Source organism: Lactuca serriola, chromosome 3 (assembly GCF_051521515.1).
Source record: "Lactuca serriola cultivar US96UC23 chromosome 3, Lser_US96UC23_V15, whole genome shotgun sequence".
Lineage (NCBI taxonomy): Eukaryota > Viridiplantae > Streptophyta > Magnoliopsida > Asterales > Asteraceae > Lactuca > Lactuca serriola.
The window spans coordinates 41,878,896-41,904,237 of NC_136410.1; the positions used below are offsets into that span (position 1 = coordinate 41,878,896).

At 34.9% G+C, this 25,342-nt stretch overlaps 1 protein-coding gene across 1 annotated transcript; it reads left to right on the forward strand.

Annotated features, from left to right (window-relative positions):
* The first annotated feature begins 21,657 nt into the window (after positions 1–21,657).
* On the forward strand, positions 21,658–24,391 carry LOC145092035 (F-box protein SKIP14-like). The gene has a single exon (XM_079029911.1). The coding sequence runs from the start codon at positions 22,456–22,458 to the stop codon at positions 23,734–23,736; it is 1,281 nt and encodes a 426-aa protein (XP_078886037.1). The 5' UTR covers positions 21,658–22,455; the 3' UTR covers positions 23,737–24,391.
* Positions 24,392–25,342: the final 951 nt, after the last annotated feature.

Genomic DNA, 25,342 nt, shown 5'->3' on the forward strand with positions numbered 1-25,342 from the left:
AACTTAAGCAATAATAAGCTGAAAGAGAATTCAGAAATGTAAAGGTTCCAATCCTATGTTTGAATATGTATGTATTGCAGTTCAATTGTGAAATGGAATTAACTTTAACTCCATCTAAGTTGGTACTTTAACAAGCTCTAACACTCCCAGTTTACCAAGATGTTAAATTCAAAACAAGCTCTTTATTCCTGCTACATATGATGCATAAAGTTTGAGTGGTTCGGATTTGGGAAAACGTGGTCAAAATACATAGGGTTTTCATGTAACATCCCAAAATTTACAACCAAAAATTTCATTTTTAATATAATAATTATAAAACCATTTGTCTGAAAACAGCCATAGTATCAATTCAAATCAAAACCCACTATCAATAGTCAAAACATGTCATTGTAAAACAACATCAGAGTATGACTCCTAAAGATCTCGTGTGCAGAAAATATAGTTTGATGCATTGCGAGCATGTCGGCTCCTTCCCCTTCGAAGAGGAAGTACCTGAAACCAAAATTGTAAACCGTAAGCACAAAGCTTAATGAGTTCCCCCATCATACCACATACCATACAGTAACATATTGCCTAGCATATATGGGTGCTAACCTACCCCTTCGGTATCTTTCAACCGGTAACCGCCTAGCATATTTGGGTGTTGGCCTACCCCTTCGATCTCTTTCAACCGGTAACATGGACTATTTCACCCCTAGTACTACCACATATCATCCTAGTGCATAAACACATAAGTCATACATTGCCTAGCACATCTGGGTGCTAGCCTACCCGTTCGGTCCTTACGACCGGTAACAAGGTCTATACTACCCTTCCTACTACTATCACATAATAACATAACGTACTAGCACATAAAGCATAACAGATATTGGCATACCAGAAAATTATCACAAAGACAATCATCTCAACTATAATCAACTACTAGTGGGCCGACATTGGTGCCTTTGACCCACTCCTACTAGAAGGTAACTCACCTCGATGTTGTAGAGTAGCTGAACTGTCCGCGGCTCATAAATCAACCTCGCTCAAACTCCTACACATATAAGATTTCCTTAATTTACCCTTTCATACTCATACCCCCTTAAGGGTCAACTTTGGTCAAGGTCAAAGTCAAAGTCAACATTCTGGTCAAAGTCAACATTCTCGGTTGACTCAACTCGTCAAGTTGGTCCATCAACTCATCGAGTCCCATAAATCATAAAACCTTGGAATCATGATCTAACTCGTCGAGTCCGCCTTGAACTCATCGAGTCCTTCCTTTTACATAATCGAGGCACTTCGACCCAACTCATCGAGTTCTTCAGTTTGTTTAGCTTTCTTAATGGATTAAGTCACTAATCTTCGTATCTAAGCTCCATACTTCAGATATAGACTGGAAATGTCCTTATAGGTGTAAAGTTTCCAACTTTACCCGTTAATACCTTTCCTCAAGATATTTAGATCAAACACTTACTCTAAAGATCTATATCTTGATCCAAAAGCCATCAATACTTCAAGATAGGGTGTACAAACAGAGATCTAGACCTTAGAGACTAGATGAACACGTAACGCCTTCAACATTCTCTTCATGCATGGCCCTTTGGAGCTTAAAGGGCCAAAATGGTAGTCTAAAGATTGCATGGGACTTCTATGGCCATAAAGTTTGCACCTTTATGCCATGAAAGCCCTTCAAGACACTAAATCTAGAAGGTTAGTCACTTGGGACGTCCATTTCCCAAGGATCAAGATATTTGGACCAAAAAACCCAATAAAAGTGTTAAGAAAGAGATCTAAGCAATCATTTGGCAAGTTTGAGACTTGCTTACCAAAAAGTGACGAGGATGTGGTGAAGTTTCTGGATCTACAACTCTTTCTTGAGTCCTCAAGCTTATTCTTCTTCCACAAGCCTTAAACACACAAAAATCTCTCAAGGATGGCTCACAAACTCACACAATGCATTAGGGTTTGGGAATTGAAGGATGTAAATGAGGCCAACCTATGGAGGTTAAGGTGTTTAAATAGGGTGCAAAACCGTGAAAATTAGGGTTTCATTATGCCCGTCCTACTTGTCAAGTTGAGGCTCTCAACTCGTCGAGTAGACTTTACAACCCACATCCAATTCCATTCCTACTCGACGAGTTTGGGGCCTCCAACTCATCAAGTTTCCATGTAACACCCCGTTTCTGGTATGTATTTGATCTACTTTTATATCATTTGTATTAATGACTCGACGAGTGGCAGCCCTAACTCGTCGAGTAGATGCGAGGTTGGGACGCAGGTTTAAGTAATCTACTCGCCGAGTCCGCGCTTGGACTCAACGAGTAGGCCAGTCTGGATGAAACCCTAAATAAAGGGTTTTCACCCTTTTTAAACCACATTATGAGCTTCAGGTCCAGCCTCCATCACATCCAGAGCATTAAATTTGAAACCCTAATTCCCTTTTGGCAATCTTGAGCTTTCTTAGTGACTTGGAGGGTTTTTGGTGCATTGTGTATCTAGTAGAAGAGTTAGAAGGAAGAAGGATCGAGGGAGAAGGACTAGATCTAGGAGCAACATTAGTTTCTCTTCACTTTCAGGTAATCAAGCTCAAAACTTGACTTGTGGTTTTATAGATTTCCTTTTTTGGAATCTTTATGGAGTTTTGGGGTCAATAAGCTTGATCCTTAAGACTTGGACATCCCAAGACGATTCACCTTCAAATCTAGACTCTATAACCAAGTTCATGGCATAAAGATGCAAGCTCTATGGCCATATTAGCACATGCACTTCTTTAGACATCTTTTTGGGTCCTTAAAGCTTATACTTCCATGCATGCACGTAAAGTTCATAACTTTACGTGTTAGATCAACCTTAGAAGCCCATATCTACCTTTTGGAAAATAGTTGTACATCAGAAATCGAGTTATAGACTTGGACAATAGGCGACTCGATGAGTTGTTCTTGGAACTCGGCGAGTCCGAGGCTGGAGTCCCCAATTTGTTGTGGTTCAAAGGAGCCCAGTTGAGTGCTAGCAGAGGTTTAGGAAGGTCCCAAGGAGTGTTTCAACGTTTTAAGAGTTAGCCATGATCTGGAAACCATGGGACTCGATGAGTATAAGAACACACTCAGCGAGTCCAAGGCAATCTTCTTAACCACAAGAACAGACTTTATGAGTTGTTCATACAACTCGGTGAGTCGTAGACTGGACTTGTTCATATGATGAAGGAGGACTCGACAAGTTGTTCATACAACTCGGCGAGTCAGATGAAGGTTGATCGATGTTATTATAGAAGAAGAACTCGTCGAGTTTTTGCTAAACTCAACGAGTAGAGTCGGGTTTGGGGAATAGAAGAAAGGATAGGGACTCGACGAGTTGGCGGCCCAATTCGGCGAGTTAGGTCAACTGGATGATGACTTTGACCAGGGATAAAATAGTCACTTTACCCTAAGATTAGTATCAGTGTGTGACTAAGTGTCTTTATGGAAATTGTAGCCGGGGAGTTGCCGGAGTAGCAGTCAGACAGTTCCCGATCAGCATTTCAGCAGTCAGCCTTACGAGGTGAGTTTCCTTCCAGTAGGAACGGGTCTATGGCCACAATGTTGGCCTGCTTAGATAGCAGTAGTTTTTGGACTGTGGTCCGATATCGGGGTGGTCCCGAGAAGTAGTACAATATGCTTGATGTCTTTGTGATTCAGGCATGTCTATGTGTTATGTGTTCCGGGCTGCGGCCCAATGCAGTATGCAGTATATGTGTTATTGTTATATGCTATGATTATGTTATGCTATGTCCAGTCAGTTCCGGACTTCGGTTCGATGCAAGGGGCAAGGCCCTAGTCAGTTCCGGACTTCGGTCCGATGCAGGGGGAAAGGTCCTAGTCAGTTCCGGAATTCAGTCCAATGCAGGGGGCAAGGCCCTAGTCAGTTCCAGACTTCGGTCCGATGCAGGGGGCGAGGCCCTAGCTAGTTCCGGACTTCGGTCCGATGCAGTGGGCAAGGCCCAGTATGTGCTTTATATGTTATTTTATGGTATGTGGTAGTTTGGGGGAGCTCACTAAGCTTCGTTGATATGGGCTTATTTAGTCATAGAAATCATTCATTATCTTATTAATTATTGTTGATTTTATATCATTTTATGAACAAAAGATACTTAATTAGCTTAATATTTCAATTTCAGCAATAAAAGACATGCTCGGGTGAAAAAGGAAGAGGATTGAGTGATTGGAAGCTTGGATCTTGGATTTTGAAGAAAGAAGGATGTTGTTGGACAACTTGACCCTTCGTCAGTGTTGTGGCCATATCTCATGAACCGTAACTCCGATTGACAAGATTCAAAATGTTCTGAAAAATAGACACAATTTCGGACGACTTTCGTGTTTTGAGAAAATGTTGATTCCAAGTAAACTCGACGAGTTTTTACCAAAAACTCGACGAGTTGGTTAGAATGTTCCAGATTCGAAGATGCCTTGCCGTACACGTTGTATACGTGGATTATCGAAAAAACTCGACGAGTTTTTGGTGAAAACTCGTCGAGTTGACGCTGTTTTCAGAATTTATATATAGAAACTCTTCTCATTCGAACCCTAACTTTTTGTGGAGGCTAGCTGCGACTTTTGAAGACCAGAAGAGTTCTTGGAGCTGCTATTTTCGAGATTGCAACATAAGAGACAATTTAGAAGAGAATCAAAGGCAAATAATCATTCTTCTTTTCTTAATCTTTGTTTTGAACCATGTTTGAATCATTAGATTTTGATTTTAGGTTATTACTTGCTTTAGATATGAGCTAAAAGCTTTTTACTTATGTTTGGATGAGATAATCTTATGAATATGGTTTGATTGAGTGGTTGAATTGATATTAATTTGGTTATTCATCTTGTTAAGCTTATTAAAGATCCTTATGTATTGATGATAAATGTTTTTAGTTAACAAATAAGTGATTGAGTTGCATGAATATCTTCTTGATTACTTGATTCATATAGTTTTATGAATATAAGATTGTATGCCTAGGAATAGTGAATATGAAACTAGGGTTAACTATAAAATATGTAAATCAATGTGTGAGCATGTGTGATGAACATCTATACATGAGTTGATTGAATTGAACAAATTTGATTAACTATTATTATAAGTCTTGCTTAATACGAACTGAACACTAGGAAACTTGTTAATTTAATCACTTGATCACTGATTGAATTAACTTGTCTACTAAAGGATTGGTAATAGTGAACATGAACCCAATCACATTAGGAATCGGTAACCATTGACATATTGATCCATTGCACTTGCCACGAAATCAACCATAAGAATAAGTGAATCGAATCTGAACAGAAGTCTCTTTTATCATTGAATCTAGTTGTATTTTCTTGTTCTTCTTAGTTGTTAATTGTCTTTGTTTAAGTGTTAATTGATTGTTTAAGTTTCTAGTCTTGCAAAACTAGAGAAACCCCCGACTTTTATTAATTGTTTTAATTAGATAATATTAGCATTTATTTTAATTGTTTACCGTTCCCTGTGTTCGATACCCTACTTACCTGAACTAAACTGCTAATCGATAGGTACACTGCCTTTCGTGTGTTTGTCTTTGTGTTTAAGTTAGTTGGATTAAAACTAGTTCGTTTTACACACATCATTCGTGCTTACAGTTTCAATTTTGGTTTCAGGTACTTCAGCTAGCAAGGGGAAGGGCTCAAGATGATGACATGGCACCCACCACAATTTTAGCCTGGGTGTTAGACTCTAATATTTGGACATGATTTGACATCCGTTGTGATATGAGATATATCTATGACATTTTGAGACACACAACTTATGGTTTTATTATATGATATTTTAATATTATGGTTTTAGTAATGATTCCAAATGAAATTTTTGGCTTGCATTTTTGGATTGTTTCATTCCATATAAAAACGAATAAATTTTTGAATTAAAAACATACCAGGAACCGGGCGTTACATTTCAATCTCATAATGTTTTAATGATAATAATTATGCAAAACCAATTGTTGTAACGCCTGTGTTTCGAGGCTAAGCATTGATGCGATGAAGTAATAGTCTAGGTCAACCATTGTAACCCATTTTAAAGTAATAAAGATGAATTACTTGAATATTATGTGAATTATGTGCTTCTATGTGCTTATTACTTGTTTATAATAATATAATAAATAATGGATAAAAATAAGCTTCAAAAATAAAATGTTAAACAAACCCGATATCTATGAAGAAAGTTGTAGTGGTCGTGACAAGGATTCTGAACATATAAAGAGCGCCGAAATCCGAGTTATAACGAAGAAGTCATGGCCTATCGAAGTTTCATGACAGAATTGACACGACACTATGTGGCATAAATAGTGAATTTACGATAGAGGACTTTTTAGCATTGGTGATCTACACAAAATCCGTAGTGTTCGTTAAACCGAGAGTGTGCATAAAAAGAACGCCCAAATCTGACTTCATATGAGGAAGTTATGATTTTTCTAAGTTTCGGACCAGCAATGCACAGCCCGAAGTTCGAATTGTAGATCGAACGATTTTTAGCCAATGCAACCTAAACGATAATCAAAGATCTCGTCAATAGGAGCTCAACAGTAAAAAGACAAACGAAAAACGGAGTCCATATGTAGAAGTTATGAGTTTTACACGGTCGTTAAACAGTGTAATTTCCTCATACTATTAACTTTAGAATCGGTCAAGAATTAGCCGACGAAGTCTAAACGAAAGTCGTAGAGTATGGTCCCGCCTACGCGTGGATATAAATGACATTGAAAACAGAGGTCGTATGTGAAAGTTATGAATTTTAGAAGTCGGAGGTGCAATTTGCGAAGCTGGATGCGAGGTTACGCTCAACGTAGACTTCGGACGCCTCGCGTACCAAGTACGCCCCGCGTACGAAGGAGGTACACCCCGCGTGTTGACTTTTTCCTCAGTCTGTATTGAGCGACGATGACCCAACCATCTTCAGACGCGTGTTGTACGACCTCAGAGTACGCCCAGCATAGTGCGAGCCCTTGCGGCTATAAATAGAGAGCGAGGGCAGCTCGTTTTCTTCACACATTTCTCCCATCTTTCTCTCACTATTTTCTCTCACTACCTCCCTAACCCCCTCCTATGTCTAGGTAAACCTCCTAACACTATAATAAAGCCTCGGAGAGCCTGGAGCTTCCGAGAAAAAGAGTTTTTCGGTCTAAAACTTTGCCCACACAGAGCCCGGTTTTCAAGCAAAGTTCCCTGTTTCATCAAAGAAGGTTATTTTTAGAAGCGAGGTGTTGTCCAAATCACTCTGTATCAAGTGAGTGTATAGTCACTTTCATCTTACACATAGATATGAAGTATTTTATATAAATTATGTGCTATGTATATATATATATATATATATATATATATATATATATATATATACCTAAGATGTTTGCCGGATGAAAGATCTATACTTCTTTCTTTCAGATTTGAAACTTTTTCCTTCAGATCTACACTTTCTCATCTCATATCTAAACTTTTTCTTTAGATCTAAACTGCATGCTTTGAAATCTATGTTGGATGAAAGATCTGAACTTCTTTCCTTCAGATCTGAACTTTTTCTTCAGATATAGACGGTATGTGTATTTTATGCTTTGAAAGTTATGCTGGATAGAAGATGTAAGCTTTGTTTTACAGATCTGGAACATGTATGTATTTTATATCTACATATATGTTGGTTAGACAATGTGTAGATGAAATGGTTGGTGTGTGGTGAAATAAAATGATGAGAGGCCTCAATGTTGACGTTGTTCCAGTCATCTAGCGGAGTATGGATGACGACCACAAACTTTTCTAGGAAGTCCAGTAGAACGCTAGCATGCTCGCAACATGTAGGTGTTTGTGAAGGAAGTGTTCACCGGTGTACTCCACCCCCCCATGGTTTCCTTACGGACATGTGTGGATGAGGAATCCCCTTAGCAGTAGTGTCCATCCTGATGAAATTCCTTAGGATAGGTCCATATTGAGAGATGCTTTAGGGACGTAAGGTGAGGATAACAGGAACGGTAAATCGGGTTTAATGATTGTTGAAAATAACAAACTTATTTATTGTTGGTTGAAAGCCTTAGTTGCTCACCAGGATCCGCAGCCTGACCCACTCAGTTTCTTGTATTACAGGTAGTGGCAAAAGCATAGTTGGATGACTTGACGAGAGATTATGGAATTGAGGCCAGATTATGTTTTGTGGCCTAAGATGTTTATTTCTTTTTGGTTTATGCTTATGGTCTGTATCGATGATTGACATCCTGAGTTTTTGTAATGTAATGATAATACATTTCTTTAAGAAATGGTTTGATAAATTTATATCATATTTCGTTTTGGGAACAAATTCCGCAATACTTTTCTTAAGAAGTTACTCAGATCTTTATTAAAAAGCATAAACAAAATCGGTCTTTTCTGGCCGCAAAAATTGGGATGTCACAATTGTCATAAAAAATATAATGATATTTGTAAAAAAATCTACCCTTAGTACCCATCCCGTCGATTTTCACATACTGATCCTATAGCAATGATCTCTTATGATCTAACCTGATAGATCACTACAAGCAACGAGTGCACTCTACTACATTGGGGATTCCTCAACAATATGAGTCAATTGTAACGTCCCATTTTCACAATTTCTTTTTTCATTTTTAATTAAGATAAAACACCATTTCCATAAACCCAAATTAAGAAAAATCATTTGTTCCATAATACAATTGTTTGAAAATTAGAGTAATATAATAATACGGAATCTCCAATGTTGCTGATGAGTGTGTACAATCACGTCTTCGCCTTCCCAAGATCAGCATGGGTACCTGAAAAACATTTAATCTGCAACTATAAGCCAAAACTTAGTGAGTTCCACCAAAATACAACACACTATGGTACACATACAATGCATGCACATACACGAGCTTTCAGTCTGACTGGACCGCCTCGTGAGGCCTACAGTACACATGGACCTCCATTCCATGATTGGTCCCCTCCCATACCTACAACATACAGTTAGTTTGCACTTGTCCTACAACACACCGCTGGCCCGCCCAGTTATCTTGTCCTACAACATAAAGAAGGACCGCCTCAACCTACCACTTAATATGTCGACATATAAACCAAGTAAGCAATCAAACAAGAACATAAACACATCCAACTATCTACACTAGTCTACCAATCTAACAACTCAGTACAACATACTGAGCCTCATACAACGTTCTACTTCACTTATGGCAGATCACAAATGAATACATAACTATATGAACTTAGAGGTGAGATAGACAGTCGAACAGGTGATCCCACTCTAGAGCCACAACCAAAAAAAGAACATGCAAAAAAGCTTATATCAAGAGTTCTTAGGTTATCCTACATAACTGCATACAACCCCTAAGGCATTCAACTAGACGTTCACCAACCCCTGGTACTCTAACCAACAAACTACTACTCCTATATTCTAACATACAAGGATATATATATATATATATATATATATATATATATATATATATATATATATATATATATATATATAAGAATAATATATATATATATATATATATATATATATATATATATATATATATATATATAAGAATAATATATTAATTAAGAAATCATATTATATAATTGGTATTGGTCAAGATTAATTTGGAATTAATTTAGTGATCAAAAGAGATTGATTAAATTTACGAGTACTGATTAGGTTAATCAGTAATACTTATAGTTTGGGCTAAAGATCCATGTTGATTAGGATTGGTGATAGGTGAATTTTATGAATGTATTTTGCATGTTTATTTCTGTCCTTTCATAGCATTCTACTTCATTAATTTTGCATTTAGTTGATTATTAGGGCAATTGCATATTTCATCAAAAATGTCTGGTACTTCACTATTTTTTATTTATTTTGCAGGCATTATGGAGCATGGAGCATGGAGCTTTGGAGCATGAAGAGAAGATTAATTGGTCATACCATGGAAGAAAACATGAAGACATAACTCGAGTCATTGTTACATTGTCATCATAGCAAAGGAATACGTTTGAAACGCGGTTCTTGTGACACCGACACGAGTCGTGTTTGTCCTTTATCATCTCATATTTGAGCAACATGACGCGTGGTGAAGCTAGACTGAAGATGGAGCCAACACTGAAGACTTATTGGATCTTTAGCAAAAAAGCATGAGCCATGCCAAAAACACATGGTCAAGAAAAATGACCATCCTAAAAACACATGGGCCAAAGGCATGGCCATGCTAAAAACGCATGGCCTTATGTAATGCACGTGAACATTAATTAAACGAGGAGAACACGTCATTTTATGGGGCAGAACGGTTTCTAGAGCAGTTTTGGACGATCTTAGGCGATTTTGGAAGAATTCTTGGAGCTTTTGAGAAAACCAAATCATTGCTAACACTTTTGATTTCATTTTGTAAGAATTAAACATTTCAATTCCATCTTTATTCTTGTTTGATTTGTTCTTAGCCATGTGTGGCTAAGAAGCCCTAGTTTCTAGTTCTTGTTCAAAACACATTAATTGCTTGACTTGAAGCATATGATTTGATGTTTGATTTGTGATTCTACTCTAGTGATTATGTTCTTGTTTAAACTAGAATCCTTAAATTTGATTTGCATTTGATTGGCCACTTTCATGAATTGAATTTTTGTGTAGTTAATTAACTTCTAGGGCACCTAATCGTTCTACAAAGTTAATGATTGGTAACAAACAATAGGTTTTCTTATTGTAGAGCATTTATCACATGTTTTCACACTTCCGATCGTATGAGAAGAAATGAACATTGTTGGGAAGCTTGTACAAAACTTAATGTAGTTTTTCAATACAATCTAAGAGCGTGTTTAGGTTGAATTAGTAAAGCTAGGTCTAGTCAAAGAGCGTGTTTTGGTTAGATAATTTGGAAAGCGAGAGGTATTAGAGCGTGTTAATACCTTTCAGTACCAACTTAGAATAGCAATCACAAATTACATCAAGTCACAATTAGGTTAAATGACAACATTGAGAACTATAACTGGAAGCACTTTTACAACTTGTTTACAAATCTATTTCATTTTCTGCATGTTTCAAATTGATTGTTAATTTTTATAATTTGACTTTTGCAAACAAACCCCCCTTTGTGACCAAAGTACCTTGTGCAAAGAGGTATATACTTTTATCCCGTGTCTCTGTGGTTTGACCTTGCTTTCCTTGTACTACCTTTTAGTGCATTAAAGCAGTGTATTTGGAGTCTGTTGTACCCCTATTATATCTTGTGTTTGACATGCCTAACAATTGGACTAAATCTTTGTGAGAGTCCATGAAGAGTTGGTCCAAAAAGCTAATGAGTTGTTGGATTAAAAGCCCAAGTGAATTAGGGTTTACAGGTTGAAACCTTAGGAATTCCTAACTATAAAACGAACCCCTAGCTTGCTAAAATCGGCCCAAGACTCCTAAGGTGAATGCCTAGCCAATCTTAGATTCATAACCTCTCTCTCATATTCATCCAATTGTTATTGGTGTTTGTGACTTGTTTGAGGATTCACACTTGAGGTGCTAAGCTCTTGAAAGGCCAACAACTACAAGCTACAAATAAGAGGTATTCTTCTAACTAGTTTTATGATCCATGTACCAAATTTGTATGCTATATAGGTTTCATGCTTTGGATAATTTTTGTTGCATGTATAACTAGAGAAAACTTAGATCCAAAGCATTAGGGTTGTATGTGCACCATAGGAGTGTTATAGTACATAAAACTCAATAGTAGTATCAAAGCCAAGTTAGTTTTCTGTTATATATATATATATATATATATATATATATATATATATATATATATATATATATATATATATATATGCATTGTTTAATTATTCAAAGTTGAAAAACCTAAAAAAAATTATTGTTTGACTGCTGGACTCGACGAGTCCCATGAGTGGACTCGACGAGTTGGCTCACATGACCATGAACTCGACGAGTCCATAGCCTAGCTCGACGAGTTGGATCATTAGATGGCAGATTATTTGAATTTTTGGCCTATTTTGGATTATGATAATTACCATAAAATGTTTTGGCTCATAAAATTTGATTTTACTGATATGGTAATGATTGTCCCCATCCAATAACATGATGATTGTCAAATTCTAAGATAACTACTTGATTTTGTGAAAAACTAATTATTTGTAGAATTTGAAATTATCTAGCCATATGAAGTTTATCAGTTCAAATTAGTAAAAGATAAAATTATATGATTATTTTATTAGTTTAAAATTTGAACTAAATGGCTTTAAAGAGTTTCATAACTTGCCCTCAAGTTATGGAACTTGGAAAGTCTCTTTTATGACTAAAGAGAGTTATAAAACTTGCCATCAAATTTTGGAACTCAAAAAGTTTTTTTAAGGAGTTACAAAACTTGTCATCAAGTTTGGAATTCAAGAGTTTTTGAATTAAGTTTTGGAATTTGAAAAGGTTAATTAAAAGGTTTTAATTTGAAATATTGAATTCTAAAACATATAGTAATTGAAAGGTTTCAAAAAGGTGCAACTCTTGAGTTTATAACTTAAAAATTAATTAAATAGTTTTTAATTTTGAATTTTTATAACCTTGATGCTTTGAATAGTTCAATTACACCTTATGGACTTTATTAAATTGATTAAAGTGTTTAACTAAAAGAGAATTAATAAATCCATAATCATATGGTTTAAAGTTAATTAACTTAAGAGTATAATTTATTAATAGATTAAACCACCTAGTATTTTAAAAGTGTAAAATACACTCCTATACTATATAAAATTAATAGTTTAATATATTATATATGCATAAGTTAAGAAGTCTGTCTTACCATTAGTAGGCCTCATTCACGAAGCTGGTCTATAAGGGGTGTTTAAGGAAGCGGCCTGTAAAATGACCGTCATTGGGTATCCACTCTTACCCACTGCACCCTTGACCAGTGGAGGGTCGTTAGCCAAACGGGTTGACATGAAATTTAAATCCTCATTAAAAGTATAATGAAACATAAAGTAACTAAACACTTTACAAATTCTCAATCTTAGTTACTTATGAAAAATGTGAATTTGATGCTAACACATGAAATTGCACATTACAGCTTATTAGTCGTTAGTGGAGTGTGTGTGGTTAACCGGCACACTAATATGGGACTAATGAAGGATGGTAATGGGTAGCTCGTAGTTTGTCATAGATCAATGGAGATGTGTGGTTAACCAACACATTGATTAGGTGATAAATGACTTCGAGAGTACCAAGCTAATTTGCATGGTTATTCACACTTTGTTTGTGATCATCGGTATCTTAGTCACAAACTTGAAGCGCATAATCGAGATTAAACATGACATTGAAAAAGTTCAATGAATCTCAAAGAATCTAGGAATTTCAATTCATTTAAAACTTAATTCGTTTAAAAATTTGTTTTCATGGTGGAATTGGTAAATAGTCATTTACCTGCCAACAAATAGTTTGCAATTGGATTATAGCATCCCTCTTCCGAATTGTAGAATAGTGTGTTGGGTCATAGCCTTAATATTTCATTTTGGGTGTTATATTAAGGACTTAAATCAATTATCTTGAATTTTTCCCCTTATAGATGTCTAGGTCAGACAAATATGGTCTGCCTTATCCTGTTGGAAAAAGCTTTCCACATGAAGATGATATTCTACAATATCATACTTCACTTCCTCCACCTCCTCCAATAATTCTCCCTGACCCACATGTTTGTCGACTTGAAAAGTTCAAGGTCACTCAAGCCCTATTGGCAAGCAAACATGAAGATGGAAGGTCTGTGTGTGCACATGTCTTGGAGATGAAGTCACACATTGACATGCTGGGAATGTTAGGAGTTGTCATGTCGAGAAAGCTGACTATTGAATTGGTTCTTCAGTCACTTCGTAAGTCATATAGTGAGTTCATTAAAGATTACTATATAACAGACCGCGACGTGATCTTTATCGATCTTACCTATTTGCTAATTGCTGCTGAATCTGCAATGATTTGGCGCATTGTTAAAGCAAATTTGAATGGAAGATCTACTTCCCAAACCTCCATGGACATTGACAATGGAAACATTGGAATTCGAGAAAAGTCTTTTCTTCCTAATGGAAATGGATTGGCCATGGTCAAGCCATTTGACCAAATGGTAAAGAGAAAGGATAAGTCTGAGATTGTCCTGTGTGCCATTATGAAAGAGTCTATCTATTTCTATTGCCAAAAGAAGGACATTGGATGCGAAGCTGTCGTATCTACCCGAAGGACCATAAGGACGGTAAAGTCAAAATGTATGACTCTGCATCAGGTGATTCCACTATCTAACTCTATTAAGTTCCTATTTCAAGATTCTTAATGCATGATGTGATGAGATCACAATTTGATGTTTTGTAAGATTGAACAAGAGAAAGGAAGCTTAAAGAAAGAGCAAACTGAGTCTGATTGCGAAGAAATGGATTTCGACCGCATGATTCGATGATCAGAGTTTTGAGTTGCTGCTTAGGAGTTATGATAGATTACTTAGGAATATTTAGAAACATAGTTTTCATATGTACTTGCATTGTAAGGAAAAGTTTTCCTCATTTTGTAAATAAATATTTTTTTGATTTTATCTTATTTTATATTTCCTTGCAATGACATTTATGAAATTTGATGTTTGTATATTTCTATTTTTAGGAAAATGGATTTGATTCTTTTGTTTGTGGCTGTGTCTAAATTTACCAAATAAGGAAAGATTCTCATCACCAAGTTTCAATTGGACAGAAACTTGGAATCATGCAACTTGATTGTATGATAAATGAGAACCTTCATTTTTGGAAAATTAAGACTAATTCCTTGTTCACATATAGATGTGAGTCAAGTGAAGGACCATGGGATCTAGTACCCTTTGTTGTGCACTAGTCAGGTTCACCACAAAGATCAATAAGACTATTCGTCATGATTTACTAAAAGTTTAGTAAATATGGTTATGCTTACAAGTTTAAGTGTAATTTTGAAACATAGAAAAAAGTTTCAAGGTATAGCAGAACGAATAAGAAGAATCAAATTAGGCAGAAAGATGAAAAAGTTTCTCCAATCTAAAAGGAAATGAGAGTACTTTAGTATCGTGTTTTAGGATCATCTTAATGATTATGAAAACCCTATCACAATTGATCCTCTAAGGACACCTTAATGCACTTGTATAACTAAGAAGAGGAATCATGAATTGTTGAAATGGTTAAATCAATTAAGGTGAGTCACACTTCATTCCAAAATCAAGTCTCAGAGTCATACTCCAAGATTGTTCCTTGAGTGACATATCTTAAGTAGGTTTATAACACATTTAGAATTGGTAGTTGCGATGTCTTTAAGACAAAGACCAACTAAGACCAATTGTATGAAGTGTTTTTCCTTGATAAGAATCTACACTAACTCTTGCATATTTGTTTGTCAAGGAGTGTTTTCTTGACAGAGAATCTTATATGTCAAAAGGTCAGTGTGAGTCTTAAAGATCTTAAAATTTTCAAGAGCTAATCAAGAGTAAACTTATTATTAATCACTAGCACACGACTTGAGGTTTGTAACCAATCATTTTAACATATTCTTGTTTCTGTGCCCATTCCAGTTAAAATTGATTATGCATGTGAATTCTATGAGTTCTCAATTGTTTGCATAAGGTAAAACACCTTGATCAGTGAAAGTTCATTGATCAGTAAGGGTGATCTCTCAACAACTTGGAAGACATGGTAGGTCCTTGTGCTGCCAGTGGCAAGAAATTAAGATTAAACAAGTTCAGTCCATATGAGTTTGAATTTGCCATAGACCTCGTCTTATGATAATGGGTGGGAATGACAGATTCACATGGATAGGAACAAATACACCATAAAATCTAAGTGTCATAAAGTTTCTCTCCAATTCATGAAAATGATTGTGAGAAAACACTTTCACTAAGTATATTTTAAGGAGATAGTAGTTGTATTAATTGTGTTCTCAAATTCGATTATAATTATGGCATCCCTCTTCATAGTTTGAATTGTGAGAAATGGAAAATAGTTTGAACATTCAGAACTTATTGTTGTAAGTTCTGAATAGTTTAAACACACATATGAGCTTTTTAATGAAAGGCGTATGAGCTTAGATAAAGGCTTATCGAAGCATCTCGTATCAGAAATCCGAACTTTGGTAAGAAAGTCAATAACTATTGATTTCTAGAAGTCCAACTGATTTTTGGATACATATCAAAACTAGTAGAAGCATAAGTGTTATGCTAGTAAGAATATAATTATCATGATAGTGAAAGCATGATTATTATGTGAAGCGTTGCAAGTTAGCAATACTGGTTATAGGAAACAAAGGTTAAGAATTTGCAAAGTTGAAATTTTTTGAAAAGTTGTTTCACTATAGTAAGGGAGAGGATACTTATACTTTATTTCGAATCTAGAAGTTTATATTAAAGTATTAATCAAACTTAGTCATGGATATATGAATACCATGTTGAAATATTTCAACATTGAAAATTCTATATATGGAAATATTATAACAAAAGACTGGTCATGTATCATGTCTTTATGTAGGACATTATGAATCGCATTCCATATGCTTCGGGTATAGGATCCATTTCATACGCTATAATATTCACTTGTTCTAATTTTCCAAATGCCTAGGGCATTGAGAGGGAAAAGGGACCAGAACTGGTTATGACTGAAAGTTATTAAACAATTGTTAAGGACAATCAAAGGTTCGCTAAGGATTGGTCACTTATGGGCAGTTGGAAGTATAGTAATGGATGGACCATGTTGACATTATTATGAATATATAGGATTCTATTTATAATGAATTGTCATATGACATATATGGAAATGTTTCCATAATAGGAGTTGGATATCAAGAATCTATGAGTAAGCTAGAAACTTTTATGCAATAAGGATGTTCGAAGGAATGTGCCTTGAATATGAGACTTCGTATCTATGGGATTGTCTTGTAACAATTTACAATGGAACGTTTTGTAATTGGAAAAATCTTTGTGACTTGTGTACATAGTCATTACAAAAGGATCACTGCATATAAGCTTAGAATCTAACAGATTACAGTAAGTGGCAAGGACTTGGTATTCTTACACTTGCGATCATTTGGAATTGTAAAATGAGTGTTACTGGAAATGTATACAATTGATCTATTTCACAAAGTAAGGATCATAGGTAAACATAGTGTGCATGCTTAAAGCATGGGATGACTATTGTTTTAATTCAAGTATTAAGTTGATCAGTCGAAACATTATACAATGAATAATGTGTAATCGATATGGTGATTAAATAAAAGGTGTTTTATTTATATTCAAAAGTTTTGAGACCATTTTGTATTCGATTATTCTTGTGTTTCATTTCGCATGTTTTGACTTCCCGAATAATAAGATTATTCAAACCATCCACAGTCGATCATACTTTGGAAGTAGGTATTGAGGCAAGATTGTCATGAATCCGTTTGTAGATTGTCTAAGTGTTAGACATAGCACAAGTTTGCTGCAATATTCATGAGTACTCCTTTAATAAGATTTGAGTATTGGATTAAACCCACGCTCATCTGAATCACTTCATGGATTTTATCACGAGTGATTGTGAGACGATAATATCTTATATTCTTGAAACAGATACATAAGAGTTGTAGTTTGCAAGTCGGTTACACATTAATGATGGGTAAACGCACCAGTAACTTGGTGTTATAAAACATATTGTTGTGTGTGATTTGATGAGTAAATAGAGTAAGCATATGAGTCGAAGTTTATCCATTCCTTTTACCCTAAAGGGGATAAAAGCGATATATGTGGTCTCCTCGATGATTTAGTGATGACACCCTAAGCGCTTGACCAAGCCTGGACTGATTTGATTTGTTCAATAAGTCAATCATCATAAATCGGAAATCAGGAAACAACACATGGACAGAGAGAATGATTATAATCCATGTCTCATGTCCATACGATATCTAGAATGGAGGAATATATGATTCTTTATCTAATGGATTCGTCATTGACTAGGTCAGAGTTCGATAACGGCTTTTGAGAGCTACGATTGCTAGTCGGGTTTTGAATTTGTACTTGCATTTATAGTTATTAGACTTATCCAAGTGGGAGATTGTTGGATTAAATGTATAAGACCATAACTATAATTGGTATGTACTTGACCCGAGAGTAGCATGGTCCATTTCGGGTTGCCTTCAGCAAAACAATTTGACAGGATGGATATTTGAGAAAGAGGTTATTTGTGATTTATTAATATATTATAAGAATAATATATTAATTGAGAAATCATGTTATTTAATTGGTATTGATCAAGAATTAATTTAGTGATAAAAAGAGACTGATTAAATTTACGAGTACTGATTAGGTAAATCAGTAATATTTATAGTTTGGGCTTAAAGACCCATGTTGATTAGGTTGGACTAAATATGTGTGAGAGTCCATGAAGAGTTGGTCCAAAAGGCTAATGAGTTATTAGATTAAAAGCCCAAGTGAATTAGGGTTTACAAGTTAAAACCCTAGGAATTCCAAACTATAAAATGAACCCCTAGCCTGCTAAAATCGGCCCCAAGACTCTTAAGGTGAATGTCTAGCCGATTTTAGGTTCATAACCTCTCTCTCATATTCGTCCAATTGTTATTGGTGTTTGTGATTTGTTTGAGGCATCACGCTTGAGGTGCTAAGCTCTTGAAAGGCCAATAACTACAAACTACAAATAAGAGGTATTCTTGTAACTAGTTTTATGAATTATGTACCAAATTTGTATGCTAGATAGGTTTTATGCTTTGGATAATTTTTGTTGCATGTATAACTAGAGAAAACTTAGATCCAAAGCATTAGGGTTGTATGTGCATCATAGGAGTGTTATAGTACATAAAACCCATTAGCAGTAGGCAAGGCCTAATGTATGGTATTATGTGATTATGTGTATGGTATGTGGTAGTTTGGGGAGACTCACAAAACTTCGTGCTTACAGTTTTCAGTTTTGATTTCAGGTACTTCCGGCATCAAGGGGAAAAGTTTAGGATGACTACATGACACCCACCACAACTTTTAGCCTTGGATGTTTTAGACTATGATATTTTGACACATGGTTTTGATACAATATATTGTTATGATGATTTTGTGATATGTTACTTATGTTTTTATGAGATGATGGATGATATCTATGGTTTTATGAATAATTAAAAACAAATTTTTTTGACCATATTTTTGGGATGTTTCAAATCGAGTGTTACACATTGGATTTCATTACATTAGTAGCTTATTTTAATTTGTAATTTTTTATTTGGATATTAAAACACTAAACGAATTTATTTAAGGTATTAATTAATATACTTGGTACGATTGTTTTGGTCAATATTATATTATTCTATATTAGTATGTTTATTCAATTAATATAATTGGTTATTCTAGATATCAATAGTTGATCGTGTTATGGGAATAACTATGACTTAAAACATCGACCATTTGAAATTTACAACCTTGAAAGTCATGACCATGAGTTTATATTTCTCTAAGGTGTGATTTTTGCCTATACCTAATATAAAAATTGCACTTGAGCCCCTTTGTTAGATACGTTTCATCCGGTAGCTACCTCTAACGTTTTTGTTGATTTTTTTCCCTTCATTTCCATTGAGATTTGAGTCCAAGTTCTAAAAGAACTCCAAGGAAACAAGATTCAAGGATTGTAAGCTTGTTGGAGTAACACTACTTCTATCTAATCACGGGTAAGGAGAAGACGTAATTGATGATGAGATTGTGTTAAGTTTAATTGTTGCATTTGGTTTCTTAGTGGGATATTCCATTTCTACACTTATGAACTTCAAATTTTGGGGATTTCATCTATTATTTGTTTCTTTTGGTTTTAGTTATATTTAGTTATTGAATGATTGATGAAATAGACGCATGTAATTGAATGTTTAGTGATTTGTTTTAATTGTGAAATTCAAGTTATGATGCCTTGATTTTATGTCTAAGCACTTAACTAAGTAGTTTTTGGATGATATTTGTATTCAAAATTCCATGAAAATGAAGTAGTTACCAACGAACCAAACATGGACCATTGCACATATTGACCTAGTTCGAAGTAATATCATATTCTTATAGCTCCATATAACCCATGTATGTAGACTGTAGTAACAACGACTAGATCAGACTAGTTCTTATGCAAATAGGTTGGGGATATGTACCAACTAGTATGCAGTCACCAAGTTAAGTACATCTCTACATGCATGTTAAGGGTGAGACATATTAGATTTAGGAAGAAAATGGGTCAAATCATATATGGGGATAAATGAAAAAATGAAAAGAAATGACTAGTCTCATATGAAATTTTTTGTCATCTCCAACAATGAAATGCTTGCAATATCTATAAATGCCCATTTTTCTACATTTAATACTTCATATTTAAGAGTCCACGCTTTCTTCATGTAGGTATCGCTAAATATATCATCTAAAGGTGTTGTTTAATATAAAAAACATTTTTGGTATGTTACATGAGTGGAATCTTAGAAACTTAATAATAAAGTGTGAAAATTTAATAACATATTATGATTATTTGAAACAATTTTGACAAATATCCTCTATACAAAAATACTTTTAGATTATTAAGAAACATATCCAGTTCACAAAAAATAGAAAAAAATGAATATTTAATAAAATGTGTTGGAAACATGAGTTTTTTTTAGAACAAAATTAAATACCGTGTTTAAACCTAATTTTTAATTAATAATTTATAATTCCGTAAATTCTGTAAAATTTAGTATAGTTTCTTAAGGTTTTTTTTTTATTTTAATTTTTTATTTTAATTTTCTTTTTGTAGTTTAGCCATCAATTTCTTGTTATCTATAGTTTTTTTTCTTTAAAAAAATCACTGTATAAAACTTTATATTATAAAAACCATTATAATTTAGCAGTTTAATCGCTTAGAAGATTTTTTTCTATTTAACTACAAAGTTTAATTTTTTAAACCCTCTTTAGCTGGAAATATAACATTTGGTTTGTTTTATAGTAATGAGTACACAACAATTTTTAGTCATACACAATAATCTGTGTTTTATATAATCATATAAAACACAAATTTATATTTTATATGATGATATAAAAAGTGTTGTCTCCAAATCTAACATCTTTTTTACAACTTAGTAATGAAAAAAACTAGAAAGGGTTTCTAAAAAGAAAATAACAAACTTACAATGGTAAAATTATAATAATTTTTTTTCAACGATTAACAAAAATATGTTTAGTTTATTACTATTTCTAAATTAAATTATAAGTAATTTTGTTTAGTATTTGGTATTTATCCTAACATATGATTATCTGTAATTTAAATATTATTTTTAATATATACTTAAAAAGATTATTATGTTATTTATCTTTTTAACCAAAGTCTTTGTTTTCTTCATATTTTTCATATTTAATTAATTGAAACTAATTACGATAATTTCGTATCATAAAACTATTTTGCAAAGTAATCCATATCCATACACTTGAATAAACTTTCACCATCAAATTTCTTCATCACGAAGCAAGTTTTCAACCATGAGAATAATATTAATATTAAATTTAACAAGAAAAAGAACTTTGAGTTTGACCACACTTCTGTTTAACCGGTCACCGGTAAAACCCACCGCAAATAGTCAGAAAATCCCGGCTCCCTTCAGAGAAAGAAGCAGTAAAACTATACCAGCCAGACACGTGTCGGTTTATCCTCTTCTAGTCGTAGTAATACATTTTTCCATATTCCCCCTTCCCCCACACTCTCTCTCTAGAGATAACCCTTCTCTCTCTAAAAAGTCCATCTCGCTCCCGTGAAACCCCATCGACAGATTCGTTCGACTCGACTCGACTCGGATCGGATTTCCGTTCGATTCTTGTTATCTATCATACTATCTCATAACGGTTGTGTTCCACATTCACGGCGATTGACCGACGTTCAAAGCGTTGTGATTATCTCGACAGACGACGACACCCTATCCATCGTTCCTTTCAATTCTATCGATTGCCTTTGTTCTGAGCAAAATCGTAGGTTTTCTGATATAAATCAGGTCATATTCTTCCACTCGTTGATTCTTTTATATTTGTTTCTTTGGTTAGGTGGATTAGGTCTTAATTTCGAATACTAGGGCATTATTATTCATTGATTCTTTAATTGTATAGTGATTATCGTTTTCGGTTTTCCTTTCTGCGGTCTTCTCTCAATATCTCGTAGTTGATATATATTCGTATAGGTAGTGGTTCCAACAAGAAACTCCGTGAGATTTTTCGGTGCGTTATTTTAGTTTGCCCCCAAAATTGAGGGTTTTCTTGTCTGAGATTTGTTCGTCTTTTTCTAGGTCTAGGTATTCTGTAATCATCGAAACAAAGAAAAAAAGCAAAAAAAATCTACAGAAGAAAAAAGATCACGTAATATTCCTGTTTTGTTTTTGATTTTGATTTTGATTTGGCGATTTAGCTGAATCTGGGGTTTCCTTTCAAGTACCTTTTTCAGTTTCGTGTCTCCGGGAAAATATAAATTTCTTTTAGGTGTACACAAAATGGCTCTGAACTATTCTCAGCGGCCAGTTTTTCCTGCTCATACATCCGAAGACAATCTGATTTCACCCTTGAGGATCGTGAATGGGTATGTCGTGGAAGGCATGTCAGACAGAGGGGGAGAAAGCTTCGTGAAACCTAGACATGGTAATGGAGAGATCCATGATCGTTTTGGTGGCTCACCAGATCCAGTTTCTACAGACATAATCGACTTATTACCTTCAGATCCATTTGGTATGGAGATCGATATCAGCACAACTTTCACAGCCATCACCGGGTGGCTTGAAGATTTTGAAGTGGACTACGTGCAATATGTCAGAAACAACATTGCTAACACAAATGAAGATTACAGATTATATGCAGGTCTCAATCTGATCTGGAACAGTGCCTTGAGGTTTCAATCGTTTCCAAGCAATGAATCACCTGATGATAAAGGTGGTGCTAGTTTTATGGATGATGAAGACGCCACAACATCCAATAACGAAGGAGGAGACCCTCATGAGGCGTTTCTTCTTGCTCTCACTTATCTTGGAACAAAAGATCTTCTTTTACTCGAATGTGTTTGTAAAACATTATCTTCTACAATACGTAACGATTCGTTATTATGGAGAACCATTCACATTGATCAGCCATTAAGTGAGAAGATCACCGATGATATTCTTGTCCAATTAACCAACAGATCAGAAGGTAATCTCAGATGTTTAACTCTTATAAAATGCCCAAGAATCACAGATGATGGATTGAAGCGTGTTTTGGAAACCAACCCAAAGTTGACGAAATTGTCTGTTCCTGGATGTACAAGATTAAGCATCGATGGTATTTTGAATAACTTGAAGGCTTTCAAGTTGTCAGGGACAGGTGGCACTTCGGGTATCAAACACATAAGAACAGGTGGGTTTTATGGGATAACATATGAGCACTTCAAAGAGTTGAAGTTTTTGTTGGGTAGTGATGACAACAACATTCAGAAAAATGATTATCTTCCTCATTATTATCATCGTGGGAATTTGTATCTACCAGATGATGAACGTGATATAGACGTTGAAGTGTGTCCAAGGTGTCAGAATTTGAGGCTTGTGTATGATTGTCCAGCTGAAGGGTGTTTTGGGAAAGATCAATGTAGGGCTTGTATAATTTGCATACCTCGATGTGCTCAATGTGGTCGCTGTGTGCATAACAGTGAATACGAAGAAACGTTTTCTTTGGAGTATCTTTGTTCTGGGTGCTTGAAGGAGATGCCACGGTGTCAAAAAGTGCAACAGATGGATGTTGATGTTTTTTGACGTGCTAGTGCCACGTCAGACGGTATGACGTTGCTTGCTCCTAATGTGGTGGAGTTTTTCGTCCTCTTCAACATCTTATAGAAATGGATATAGTTTGGTTTATGGAAGGCCCCTGGGGTTTTCGGTTTTTTTTTTCTTGAAGGGTGATGAGAAAATTGGAAAAGGAAAAGTTAAAAAAGAAGTCGGATAGATAGAACACGTGCGCAATGGATGTGGCTTCTTGTTGACGTGGTGCTGTCGGGTAGGGGTGTAATTGGTGAAATCTCAACGGTTATAATTGGAGGAATGGAAGGAGGTGTGTAAATGGTCAAAGTTTTGACCATGAGGATTCGTGATGGGTAGACACGTGTTGTGGAGCTGGGTGGGTGGAGCGGGTCGGATATTGGTGTGTTGACTGCCTGGGTTACACGTGTATTAATCTGATTCTGATGGGTTTTGGGTTTTGACCCGTCTGTGGTGTTTGGCTGGATCTTTACTTGGATTCAAATACGATGTCGTTGTTCTTTGGACTCTTGTATTTTCATTTGATGTTTTCCTATTTCCTTTTGTTACAAAAATGTATTAATTGTTAAGATGTCATGTTTGTGGTGTGTACCATGTTTTCTTTTGTTAAAAAAATGTTTATTAATGGTTAAAATGTCATGTTTGTGGTGTACCAACTATGACTCAAATCGAGATTTTATAAACTTAAACTCGACTCGATACATGTTTAAGCTCATAATACCATATATTTGAATGAAGTGGTTATATGTGGTTACCTTCTGGACTCCAGCTCAACTCATTATACTTTTGTTTGTGCTCAAACTCGAAATCTATTGATTGACGCCGAAAGTGTATTTGTGACGTCAAGCTTTTTCAAGGTAGACATCGGCTGTCCATTAAAATGTACAAAGTGTTTTACGACAAAGTATTTTTTACATGTAAGAAAGAAGCGGATGGAACTAAATTTGATCATTTATTTTATAACTATAATTGACAAATGCTTCAAAAATATCATTCATTTTGCTGTGCTTATGTCGGCATATAGAATTTTTTATAGAATCAAGGTCACGATTAATAGCTGAACATTTTAAATGATTATTTCCTCACTCGATTTCTTTTTAGTTTTTTAAAAGGCAACTAAAATGTGTTAATTTTTGTCAAAGTGGTTACCATCCGCAACAACCCATAACTTTTTATAATCTATGGTCGCTGATTTTTTTTTAATAGTGCTAATTTGGTCTTTTATATGTTTTTTTTTTTTTCATAATTCGTTTTTACAAGTTTATTTTTATATGTTCTTTCACAACTCGATTTTGTAATTTAATTTTTAAAATTTAAAAGGAGTTGAGTATCCAAATAAACACAGTTCAAAAAATTTAGCGTTAATTATGACCTTAAGTCCTTAACCCCATGATCTGTTACTATTTAAATTTTAAACGGACAACTGAGCTTTGCCAATTGCCATATTTCCTAATTCCTACGAAGATTCTTCATCCTCTCAAATCATTATTTCCCCTCCCCCGTCTTCTTGTTAAATAGAGAATTTGTGGAGTTGTGGAGTTTGAAATGCCTCAAGCCTTATTGCTGCTATGGGGTTCTGATAAGTGTTGGCCTCCAAAATCCT